Source organism: Sinocyclocheilus rhinocerous, unplaced genomic scaffold, assembly GCF_001515625.1.
Source record: "Sinocyclocheilus rhinocerous isolate Xijiao unplaced genomic scaffold, SAMN03320098_v1.1 scaffold234, whole genome shotgun sequence".
In the NCBI taxonomy this organism is placed as follows: domain Eukaryota; kingdom Metazoa; phylum Chordata; class Actinopteri; order Cypriniformes; family Cyprinidae; genus Sinocyclocheilus; species Sinocyclocheilus rhinocerous.
Genome location: NW_015644337.1, coordinates 144756 through 156976, shown reverse-complemented (window position 1 = coordinate 156976; position 12221 = coordinate 144756). Strand labels below are relative to the sequence as shown.

Here is a 12221-nt window from a genome sequence, read left to right as displayed (position 1 = left end):
GCGGCTCAGCCAATCAGAATCAAGGACCGGAACTATCCGTTTTATAATAGCATTTATGGCTTTAATATTTAATAATCAGTAACATTTTATAGCACAAAGGCAGAGATTTCGGTTTAGATGGAGGAACTGTTACCGTCTCTGGAGGAAGACGGCCTAAAACCTCAATCAGGGCTTTATACATCTCATCAGCGGTACCCTCAAAAAACTTTCCACAGCCGGCCACAAACAGAGTATCGCCTGTTAATAATGTGAACATAACAAAAAAACTGGATTGTTAATACAGTTCATCATATTTCAGACTGTCAAAATAGTCTCTGCTCTGCTTTATTCATTATGGATGCATTCAACTGATCAAAAGTGGCAGTAATGACATTTATAATGTTACAAAAGATTTCTATTTCAAATAAATGCTGTTCTTTTGATCTTTCTATTCATCAAAGAATCCTGAATGGATCACGGTTAAACTATGTCTTACCTGTAAACACAGCTGGTGGTTCAGTGCCGTTTTCTTTTGTTACAAAATAGCAAGTGTGGCCACTGGTGTGACACGGCGTGGACAAACACTTTACATTCAGAGAGCCCACCTGGAATAATCAAAAAAATAAGAAAATCATCAAACTGACAGATCCTATCAAATGGATGATTCTGATTGGCTAAACTGCATTCAAAGTCAATTTAAGCACATGTGATTATACAATACCATTTAAAAGTTTAGGATTGGTAAACATTTTTAATGTTTTATAAAGAAGTCTCTTAGGCTCATATTTACTGTATAGGATAGATTTATATGATCCAAAACATAGTAATAACAGTAATACTGTGAAATATTATTGCAATTTAAAATAACCGTTTTCTGTTGAAATTGATTTTGAAAAGTAATTTATTCCTGTGATGCAAAGCTGAATTTTCAGCATCATTACTCCAGTCTTCAGTGTCTTTCAAATAAATGCTGTTCTTTTGATCTTTCTATTCATCAAAGAATCCTGAATGGATCACGGTTTTCACAAACATATGAACTGTTCGTTCATCACTGATAATAATCAGAAATGTTTCTTAAAGGGTTTTGCCCTTACTATGGAATAAAAAATGCGGGGTGTCTATTTACATTTAGTTAAAAGTGGCTGTAAATTATCAGCTCCAGTTGCGCAGATGGATAAGCGCAAGCCCTTAGTTTTTTGACGCGATCGACCAGGGTTCGATCCCGCCTTTTGCCGAACTTTTTTTTCCTCCCTTTTCAAATCTCGTATTAGCAATGGATTCTATTTACACTAAGTGAAAATAGCAGTATTTTTAGCAATATGCTATTTACACTAAGTGCAAATACCTATTTACACTCAAATTGGTTATGTTCTTGTTACGCAGCTAGTTAATGAAATCCAAGTAAAAAAAATGCAGACCCTGTTGTATTTTCTTGTAATTTATTAAAAGAAGGTACACCGCCATCTTGTGCCGACTAAACTGACTTGAACACACCTGACCTCGTAATTACGATTTGTCAACTCATCGTTTTTTTTATCTGACTACATATTTTGTGGCCATCTTATGCCATTCTCTTTCTGCAAAATTATCTGAGGTTGATTTGCTTTATTTGAACCGCTGGTCTTGTAAGTTATGACATGTCAAATTTACATTTTACCAGGTCTAAATGTTCTTTAAACAGAGCAGCTTTGTTTTACACACCTCAGATTGTATCAGATTGACTAGGTTATTGACATATGTGACCCTGGACCACATAACCAGTCATAAGGGTCAATTGTTTGAAATTGAATAAATAAGCTTTCCATTGATGTACGGTTTGTTAGGATATGACATTATTTGGCTGAGATTTGGCTGATCATATTGAGACAGGAAGAAACATGAAAACAGCAGCTCAGCCTTACATTATGTAGAAAAATCTTCATGTGGTTGCATTTTTCTCAAGTGATAATGACATGGTGCATAGGTCTAACACATAATATAGGCAAAATTTGTTAACTATTAGCCATTTGTAATTGTTATAGTTTTACAACATTCAGGTTGTTTTAAAAATCAGATGTGGTTTCACTGGGAGTAAATCAGTGGTCAGCTTTAACATTAAATGTTTATAGCTTATGTTTTTTCTTAATTAACAAACCCCGTTATCCTGTAAAATGCAAATAAAATACCATATACAAACAGAAACAGAAATATTTCTTTTGCAGTCCTGGCATAGGTTGCTTTTATTGACCTCTACATAGACTATGAATGTACTTTCAAAGTATCAACATGCTCCATTACATATTCATTCTCACAAACAATTTATTTATTAACCCCATTTAAAAGAAGATCTTCAGAGATTAAAGTTCCGTCACTTGCTTCATTTCTGAATGATTCAGCCGCTCGAACGAATCAATTGAATGAATGATTCGGTGATAAAATCAGTGACTTGCCGCCACCTGCTGGCGGATTTAGTTTCATTTTTAGCATATAATTTCAGTTATTTGAATCATATTTCTGTTTTCAAAATTTTATATTTAAAACATTAATCTCCACATGAATTAATGAATTTAATTGCACTCATATGCCACCTCTGAGCCTCATTAAACGTCTGAAAACGTTTGTGTTCTTCTGTGCCACCTCTGTAGTACAAATGAATTTATTAATACTAATTTCATATGATTGGTAACTTATTTGTCTTATTCTACTTATTATTATATTGCAGGGGTTAAAGCAAAAAAAATCTTTTGATTGAAAATTTTTCTTCGACCAAACCCCATTCCTCAGCCATACCTGTCACACACCCAGTTTAAGAGCTGTTTTTTCTTCTTGTAATTCGGAGGGCTTGTCCTCCTAATTTAAATATTTAGGAGCACCTTTCGGCTAATGTCCGTCCCATGCACTGAAAGCTCTCTCCTCCACATCACGAGTAGACACTCCCCTTATTGCTGATTGGCTACAAGTTTGTTTTGCTATTCGGCCCGAATCAGTTTTCTAAAGTGTTTTTGAAAAATCACATACCCTGCCTTTAAAGTGACTTACAAGAGTATATTCTTTTTACCTTTGCAATGGCACCATTTTCATCTATGTCAAATTCAAAAATTTATGTTTATAATCTTTTTTAAATTTCTATTTAAAACAATATGTAGAATAAGACAAATAAGATACCAATCATATGAAATTAGTATTAATAAATTAATTTGTACTACAGAGGTGGCACAGAAGAACACAAAAGTGGCTTGTAGGTACATTTTCAGACATTTAATGAGGCTCAGAGGTGGCATGAGCGCAGTTAAATTCATAAATTCATGTGGAGATTAATGTTTTAAATATAAAATTTTGAAAACAGAAATATGATTCAAATAACTGAAATTATACGCTAAAAATTAAACTAAATCCGCCAGCAGGTGGTGGCAAGTCACTGATTTTATCACTGGATCATTCATTCAATTGATTCGTTCGAACAGCTGAATCATTCAGGAATGAAGCAAGTGACTGTCTTTATGAACTGATGGAAATCCGGTCGTAGCGACGGAACTTTAATCCCTGAGACTTTGTACATCTCTTGGGTTTCCATCAATATGTAACAGCAGAAAAATCCAGCTGTTTACATGCAGCCAAGGTTTAGTGATTGAAATCTCTGCAGTGACTGAAACGGTGATCTACAGAAACAGCAGCAGTAGTTTCTTTTATTATTTTTATTCTTTTATTTTCTTTTAGCAGTATCTTTTGCTATTGCTCTAAATATGTTAATGCATAAATTATTTCAAGGGGTAAATGTGCTAAACAATATCTAAAAGATTATCTCTGCATGACCAAGCGGGGCTGCAGAAATGATTAAGTCAGTATTCGTGATTCTCATGTTATCAAGTAACCAAATTATTTACTTTAAAAGGTAACTATTGATCTATAACAGGCAAACTAATATAAAATGTACACTACAATTTAAAAGTTTGGGGTCAGTAAGGATTTTTTTTTATTTCATAAGCAAGGACGCATTGAATACAAATGATTTCTATTTCAAATAAATACTCTTCTTTTGAACATCAAAGAATCCTGAAAAAAGTATCATGACTTTCCAGAAAAATATGAAGCAGCACAACTGTTTTCGACATTGATAATAATAAGAAATGTTTCTTGAGCATCAAATCAGCATATTAGAATAAAATGATTTCTGAAGGATCAAGTGACACTGAATACTGGAGTAACGATGCTGAAAATTCATCTCTGCATCACAGGAATAAATTGCATTTTAAAATATATTACAATAGAAAAGAGTTATTTTAAATTGTAATAATATTTCAAAATATTACTGTTTTTTACTGTATTTTTGATCAAATAAATGCAGCCTTGGTGAGCATAAAAAGAGACTTCTTTCAAAAACATTAAAACACCTTACTGACCCCAGACTTTTGAACAATAGTGTATATCGTGAATATTATAAAAGCTCTGATCTTGCATAGTTGTGCGTATTTATTGGGAGTAAGCTTCTTCATGTTCCCCATGAGGCTGTTTACACATCACTGCTCTGATCGTTCCTCTGTGGGCTTTTCATCAGAGCCTTTCATACACCATCCACACGGAAAACACATCCGAGCTTCTCCATACGCTCTTACTGAAACATCCTCACATGCTTATCCAACATCTGGCTCTACTGTTGTTCATTCTTGACTGTGAAAGAAAACAAGAGGGTTATGCAACAAACCGAACGTATTAAAAGACATTCTGTACATAAAACAGAAGTAGATATCAAGTGCTTACTTGAAGAAATATAGCACAGATCATGTTATCAGCCATTAGTGTAGAAATTCAGATAATTCTGATAGTTTTATGGCATAGCGGTACATTAAATATTGAATTTAATTGTACCAATTTGTTGCGTATACCTTTAGGAATGAACTTCAGAGAGCTGCTGAATATTCAGAAGCGTGAGAGGCCGTGTGTTATCAGCCATTAGTGTAGAAATTCAGATAATTCTAATAGTTTTATGGCATAGCGGTACATTAAATATTGAATTTAATTGTACCAATTTGTTGTGTATACCTTTAGGAATGAACTTCAGAGAGCTGCTGAATATTCAGAAGCGTGAGAGGCCGTGTTTGGGTCCATCATTTACAAACTCATGGCCAAGACCATTTCCACACTTACCACATTTAACCTGTATAAGATGATACAGAATTCAATGTTCACTTTCTCCAGATCCGAGATTAAAGGAATCAAATTTGCTACAAATTTACTCACCCTAAGATGTAGATGAGTTAGTTTCTTCATCAGAACAGATTTGGAGAAATTTAGCATTACATCACTTGCTCACCAATAGATCCTCTGCAGTGAATGGGTGCCGTCAGAATGAGAGTCCAAACTGTTGCTAAATGCAAAATTTCACCAAATGTGACCCTGGACCACAAAACAGTCATAAGGGTCCATTTTTTTTAAATTGAGATGTATACATAATATGGAAGCTGAACAAATAAGCTTCCCATTGATGTATGGTTTGTTAGGATAGGACAGTAGTTAGCTGAGATACAACTATTTGAAAATCTGGAATATGAGGGTGCAAAAAAATCCAAATATTGAGAAAATCGCCTTTAAAGTTGTCCAAATGAAGTTATTAGCAATGCATATTATTAATCAAAAATTAAGTTTTGATATATTTACGATAGGAAATTTACAAAATATCTTCATGGAACATGATCTTTACTTAATATCCTAATGATTTTCGGCATAAAAGAAAAATCGATCATTTTGACCCATACAATGTATTGTTGGCTATTGCTACAAATATACCCATGCTACTTATGACTGGTTTTGTGGTCCAGGGTCACATATCTGTTCTGATGAAGATCTTGGATGGAATGAGAGTGAGTAAATTATCAGCAATTTTTCATATTGGGGTGAACTATTTCTTTAGGTACTTCAAATTCTCAAAACAAATAAAAGAAAAAAGAAACAGACTGGAAACCACTTCAGCCTTCACCTTATAAGCACCCCATCTCTCCTCATGTTTAGACACTGTTTTCGTGGATGGTTTCTGTGAAGGCTGGCCAGGGTGATGAATGCTCATATTTGGAGCTGCTGGAGAACAGCTCATGCCCACATTCAGCACAAACATACATGCCTGCAGAAGAAACACACATGTAAGTCTCAGTCAGAATCCCACTGGCAGTGTAAAATATTTCTGAATCTTATTTTATGCAGTTACTAATTTGCCAGAAAGTCACTAATGCTACTATTCAGCTACATTCTCTTAAAAAAACTTGATGTATAAGATTAAACTGATAACTGAGAAATAAATGAAGAAAAAGACATCCGATTACCATTAACATACATTAACTTTTACTGTACCATTTTTTATGATGCTTTGGCAATATTAAATGTCAAAAAATCATATCAAAAAGTACTTTTATATCTGAAACAAAGGCTGAACAAGAACTTTCTTCTCTTAGCAACAAGAGCCATAACGTTAAAACAAGACTTTCCCATAGTTTTACTAATGAAAACTACATATACATGATATTACACAAGCTGCCATGTTTACATGTGTTGTATAGTAGGCTTCATCGGGGTCAATTTACCAGTCTCAAAATGACCTTTATAAAACTCCCCTCCAGAGAACGAACAGAAAGACATGACTACACCGACTGTGATAAAGTTCAGACGAACGATTGTAACTATCTGTATCAACTGGTGTTTTATAACCTCAGCTGGTGGGAGAAGCGTGTCTGTACCACGTGACCACACAATCGCTATTGCATGACAGCAGCAGGGATCTGCAGTCAAGTTATTTTTTAAAAATTAGACACACAGTATCATAAATAAGCCCAGATATTATAGCAAAATAATAGCTTCTCCACCATAAGAAACAAGTACACAATAGACATTAGCTAAAGTACTGACTGCAGTGCAACTATACCATATTTACATACTAAAACCACACATACATGTCCAGTCTGTGTTACATAAATTATATAATCTTATAAATAGAAAGTTTAAGAACTTTTTTTAAATAAAGATGAGTATGAAGAGTAGGTAATGCAGGTTTAATGGGAAGCCTTAATGACCTATTTGTTTATAAATCACTTTTTTTTTTTTTTTTTACATTTTATATTTGCATCTGTTTTAGTTTTATAATTGACAACTTTATGTATCAATGTCCCAAGTGATCCAATATCATATGAGTGCAACGACGACATCTATTTGCAGAAAAAAAAATTGCATCTATAACCTTTCACCTTCAACCTGGCTGTTTACAAACGAATCGTGGAGATAAAATAGTCTTTTTTTTTCTTTTCTTTTTTTTTTGGACAGATTAATGGCATATTTGTTTTATCAAAATGATTTACATACAATAAAATAAAAGTCATTTCACTCGGTTTATTCGTCGCAGTTTGGTGACCTTTCTCGCCATGTTGTGTGAAGCGCGCATGCGCACTGTGGAGGAGAGCGACGGCAGATTGAGGTCGATTAAAGGATTTTTTAGATTTCCCTTCCAATTAATGGTCGAAAATGCCGAAAGATCACGATAAAGATGTGTATCCAGAGCCTCCCAGTCGGACCCCAGTGGTGGACAGACAATCGGTTCTGCCGAATCCAGCTTTAATACTGTCAAAGCTCTTCTACTACTCGGTGGATTTGCCAGTGACTACATTCAGAGGTGAAGCGACTCCTGACTAGTGCATCTGATACTGTTTACACAGGCTTATTCATCCAGTTTGATATATAGTAGCCCTTGAAGTGTGAAAGGCACATTATGGACATGCATTTGTGTTTTAACCTTTGTATAAGAGGACGTAATTTCTGAATATTCACACTTTACAGGCATGTGCATGACCCTAAGAGTCAGCATCTCTTCTAAGTATCATGTGTCCATGTTGTTTAATATCAAACACAAACTTTTAACCCTTATGTCAAGTTGCATCAGTTTTTGAGTTATGAGTATTGGAGATATTCGTTAAACTATGATGATTTTCTTGGAGTTTTGTGACTTTTTTTTCCTTATTGGTTGTTTGTGTTTTTGTAATAGCAATGGATTTTAGTTTAGTTTCATTTATTGTTATTTCAGAATTAAAGAAAGAGGTTATTGAAGAAATAGTTTACCCAAAAAATGTGCTGAAAATGCTCAGACCATCCAAGATGTAGATGAGTTTGTTTCATCATCAGAACAGATTTGGAGAAATGTATCATTGCATCACTTGCTCATCAATGGATCCTCTGCAGTGAATGGGTGCCGTCAGAATGAGAGTCCAAACAGCTGATAAAAACATCACAATAATCCACATGACTCCAGTCTATCAATTAACATATTGTGAAGTGAAAAGCTGCGTGTTTGTAAGAACTAAACCCATTGAGGCGTTTTGACTTTAAGCAAACATTTCTAGCGAGTCCATAATCCTTAATAATGTTTCTTCTAGTGAAAAAGTTCATGCCCTGTTGTCCTCTCACATAAAAATCCACCAACATATTTGTTTAGAACTGTTTTGCACTGTTTTCTGTTCTTATAAACAGTGCTTGATCTGTGCATATTTCGCTCCTGATTCAGACAAGACACATTTTTCACTGGAGAAAGCAATATTATGGATAGAGGACTTGTATTTTAGCCGGTTTTAAGTTAAAAACATCTTAATGATGAATTTGTTTGATATAAACAGCTTTTGGCTTCATAAGACATTAATGGATGATCTGGAGTCATGTGGATTAATTGCGTTTTTTTAAATCAGCTGTTTGGACTCTCATTCTGACGGCACCCATTCACTGCAGAGGATCCACTGATGAGCAAGTGATGCAATGATACATTTCTCCAAATCTGTTCTGATGAAGAAACAAACTCATCGATGATCTGGAGTCATGTGGATTAATTGCGTTTTTTTAAATCAGCTGTTTGGACTCTCATTCTGACGGCACCCATTCACTGCAGAGGATCCATTGGTGAGCAAGTGATGTAACGCTACATTTCTCCAGATCTGTACCGGTGAAAAACAGACTCACCTACATCTTGGATGGCATGAGGGTGAGTAAATTTTCATTTTTCGGTGAACTATTCTTGTAATGACTAAAACAAATGATAACTAAAATCTATTTGGCTAGTAATTCATGATCCTTATTTAATTGCCCTGCTTTTTGATCTACCAGACATTGTCGAAGGCATCCAGAGCGGTAAGAAGTCTCACTACTACCATCAGAAGTTCCGCCGTGTTCCTGAGCTGACTCAGTGCCGGGAAGGAGATTATGTGTGCTATTATGAGGCCGAGATGCAGTGGAGAAGAGACTAGTATGTTGCCTCAGAAAGCCTTGTAGTACTATATCGTTAAGCATTGCATTACATAATGAAGCTTTGTGCACACAATCACTATTTATTTATTTTTTGCGCTGTGGATCACCGGATCGGCTTTCACCGTGGACGAAGCGGAGTCCAGCCCGCGAGTCCAGGTCGTCACATGTGGTTGCCGCAAGCCCGCCTTTTAAAGGCGTCCACTCCTTCATCGAATGTACAGTATGTGGAAAATAATGTGTTTTTTGAACCTTAAACCGCATAAACACATTTCATTACACCAAATACACAAAATAATGTTCTTTTTAGCAGCATCATATGACCCCTTTAAATCCATTCAATATGTAACACAACGGGACAACTTCAAGTCAGTTGTACTAGATGTTGTCTAAAATGCTTTTAAGTTGACAAGGAAATCAAAAGTGTTTATATAAATGTCCATGAGTTATTTTCCGGCTGTTAACATCTTTAATTCTTCTAGATGGGGATCTTGGTGCGTACGCCAGCGCACGGAAGTGTCTGATGAAACAGAAGGAGAGGATGATGGCAGAGCAACAGCAGGCATAAACCTATAAACTTCTCCTTTGGCTTTTCTATGTCAATCTCTCTCATCTGTGTATCGAAGTGTAAAATAAAGTTTATTGGAAAGAGATCATGTTCCATGAAGATATTAAACAGGGTTCCCACGCTTCTTGAAAGTACTTGAATTTCAGACATGTGGATTCAAGGCCTGGAAAGTACTTGAAAACAAACATAGGTCCTTGAAAGTGCTTCAATTAAATTTGAAATAAATTTTGTTTATGGCGCTATTTACAAAATTGTCCTATATGTTCTGTCAAAGACAGAACAAGCGGCATTAATGATTGGGGGTGGAGATGGGGGAGCGCGAAAAAAACGAAGAAAAAAAAAAACGATGCACAGCCTAGAGTCCTGAGCTTTTTATTATTTACTATTTACTTGTCTTTTTTAGTTAAAATAAGGCCATGTCCACACGTACATGTGTATTTTTATAAACTGAGTTTTTCATTCTTCCGTTTTTAAAAAAATCTCCGTCCACATGAAAACGCAAACGCGTGGTCCATGAGAAATAGTCCTGCCACTACAGCTGGAAAAAATCCTAGAGGAAACACTGTATGCATTTAATAAAATTTGAAAAATGCATTTACAAAGGTATAAAGAAAATGCCCCTGAAATCACTTTGAGTCAAATGTCAGCTCGTATTATGAAGGCTAATTCTTGATCAGAATTTTTGATTATTGATCAGAAGGTGCTCCTAAATTTTTTTAATTAGTAGGACAAGCGCTCCTACTTACAATAAGAAAAACACTGCTCTTAAACTGGGTGTGTGACGGGTATGGCTGTGGAATGGGGTTTGGCTGAGGAAAAATTCAGTCAAAAGATTTACAGTTTAAAAGCAAATAGAAAGTCCTATTTTTTAAAATTTATTTTCTTAATATTTTTTTGCAGATTTGCACATATACAAGGTTTAAAATGTTCATTAAATATTTTTAAAAAATACTGACGTTTTGAGCAGTTGCATGTTTAAGGTGGTGTTCATGAAAGAGTGGGAACCCTGGATGATGTATAAATCTCAATTTCAAGAAATTGACCCTTATGACTGGTTTTGTGGTCCAGGGTCACATTTGTGCTTTAGTTTAATATCAGTTGTGTTGTTGGTAATGTATAGACGTTTCCAACATTTTAAAAACCATATTATAGTTTATTTCATATGTAATGGCTTATTAACATTTGCTGCTCAAAGTCTGTAAATCACAATACACTTCTCTATAAATATGTGTTCCAGCCAAGTAAGATTTGTTTTCTAATGTACCGACAATCGTGGCAGCTACTGGACAGCAGGTACACTGATGTACACATTAATGTTGCACAAAGAGGGTTGACCTCAGCAAACAGTATGCCAAATATTTAATTAATGATCATTGCTTTGTTCTTTTGAACTTTCTCATTAAACAATTCTGAAAAAATTTAGCAGTTTCCACAAAAATAATAATCAGCACAACTGTTTTCAACATTGATATCAAATGTTTTTGGAGCTGAAAATCAGCAGATTAGAATGATTTCTGGTGGATCATGTGACACTAAAGACTGCAGTAATGATGCTGAAAATTTAGCTTTACATCACAGGAATAAATTATATTTAAAAATATATTACAACAGACAAGTTTTTAAATTATGTTTTACAATATTACTATTTTTGTTTTTAATCAAATAAATGCAGCCTTGGTGAGTAAAATATTAAAAATTAAAAAAATCTTACTAGTACGGCATTCCAGGTGAATTAAAATGACACTAAACAGCTATGATGCAAAACATGTTATAAACACCTATATAGTGCATTTAAAGGGGTCATATAATGCTACATGCACTTTTACAAGTTGTTTGAACTGAAATGTGTGTTGGCAGTGTGTATACACAACCACCCTAAAATGATACAAATCCACCCAGTGGTTTTTTTGTTAATCTACTAAAATCTTTACCCCTTTCTCAAATCGATCCAATCTCAGATGCCGGCCCCTCCCATGATAGTCTGATTGACAGTGGCGTTTCAGCACAGACTGGACTGGTGTCTTACCTTAGCTCCGCCCTGAGTGAGCTGTCATCAGTCCGCCATTGTTTCACCACCGGAGCAGATGTAGACAAGAATGACTCCCAAGCGATTGAGGTGTTCTGTTGTTGGATGTAATAATGAACATAGCAGTCGTCATTTACTCCCGACATCTGAGCCGCTGAAGACGCAGTAGATTACATTTGTTTCTGAAGGGAATGCGCCCCCGATCTACATAACTGCATCTGTTTGCGCGAATCATTCGTGATCCAGCCTCATCTACAGAAGTGAGTGTAAGGTTTTTTTAACGAGCCTTTCCTAATAATGTGCTAATTAGCAAGTTTCACGATGAATGCGGCTAAAGTAAACAGTCCCTCAGAGAGGGGCGGGGTCAGCAGAGCTCATTAACATTTAAAGGAAAATGCTACAAAA

The 12221-nt window shown here is 35.2% G+C and overlaps 2 protein-coding genes and 1 pseudogene across 2 annotated transcripts in view; 1 reads left to right on the top strand and 2 right to left on the bottom strand.

Annotated features, from left to right (window-relative positions):
* The window catches only part of LOC107758093 (hydroxyacylglutathione hydrolase, mitochondrial-like), a 6866-nt gene extending 4120 nt beyond the window's left edge, over positions 1-2746 (bottom strand). Inside the window, exons 1-3 of the mRNA XM_016575750.1 lie at positions 2726-2746; positions 476-584; positions 134-237 (exon numbers count right to left, since the gene is read on the bottom strand). Of these exons, the coding sequence (XP_016431236.1) occupies positions 134-237; positions 476-584; positions 2726-2746 (234 nt within the window). The remainder of the gene's footprint in view (positions 1-133; positions 238-475; positions 585-2725) is intronic.
* Positions 2747-4371: 1625 nt separating this feature from the next.
* On the bottom strand, positions 4372-6685 carry LOC107758100 (methionine-R-sulfoxide reductase B1-A-like; annotated as a pseudogene).
* A 667-nt stretch (positions 6686-7352) lies between these two features.
* On the top strand, positions 7353-9225 carry LOC107758101 (NADH dehydrogenase [ubiquinone] 1 beta subcomplex subunit 10-like). Its single transcript, XM_016575756.1, has 2 exons — positions 7353-7609; positions 9085-9225. Exons 1-2 carry the CDS (start codon positions 7462-7464, stop codon positions 9222-9224), a joined length of 288 nt encoding a protein of 95 aa, XP_016431242.1. The 5' UTR covers positions 7353-7461; the 3' UTR covers position 9225.
* Positions 9226-12221: the final 2996 nt, after the last annotated feature.

Excerpts from the sequence above, each read along its gene's own strand:
- LOC107758101 (XM_016575756.1), top strand. The coding sequence starts at position 7,462 with ATGCCGAAAGATCACGATAAAGATGTGTATCCAGAGCCTCCCAGTCGG. Across the intron at positions 7,610-9,084 it reads GCCAGTGACTACATTCAGAG|ACATTGTCGAAGGCATCCAG; the intron begins GTGAAGCGACTC and ends TTGATCTACCAG.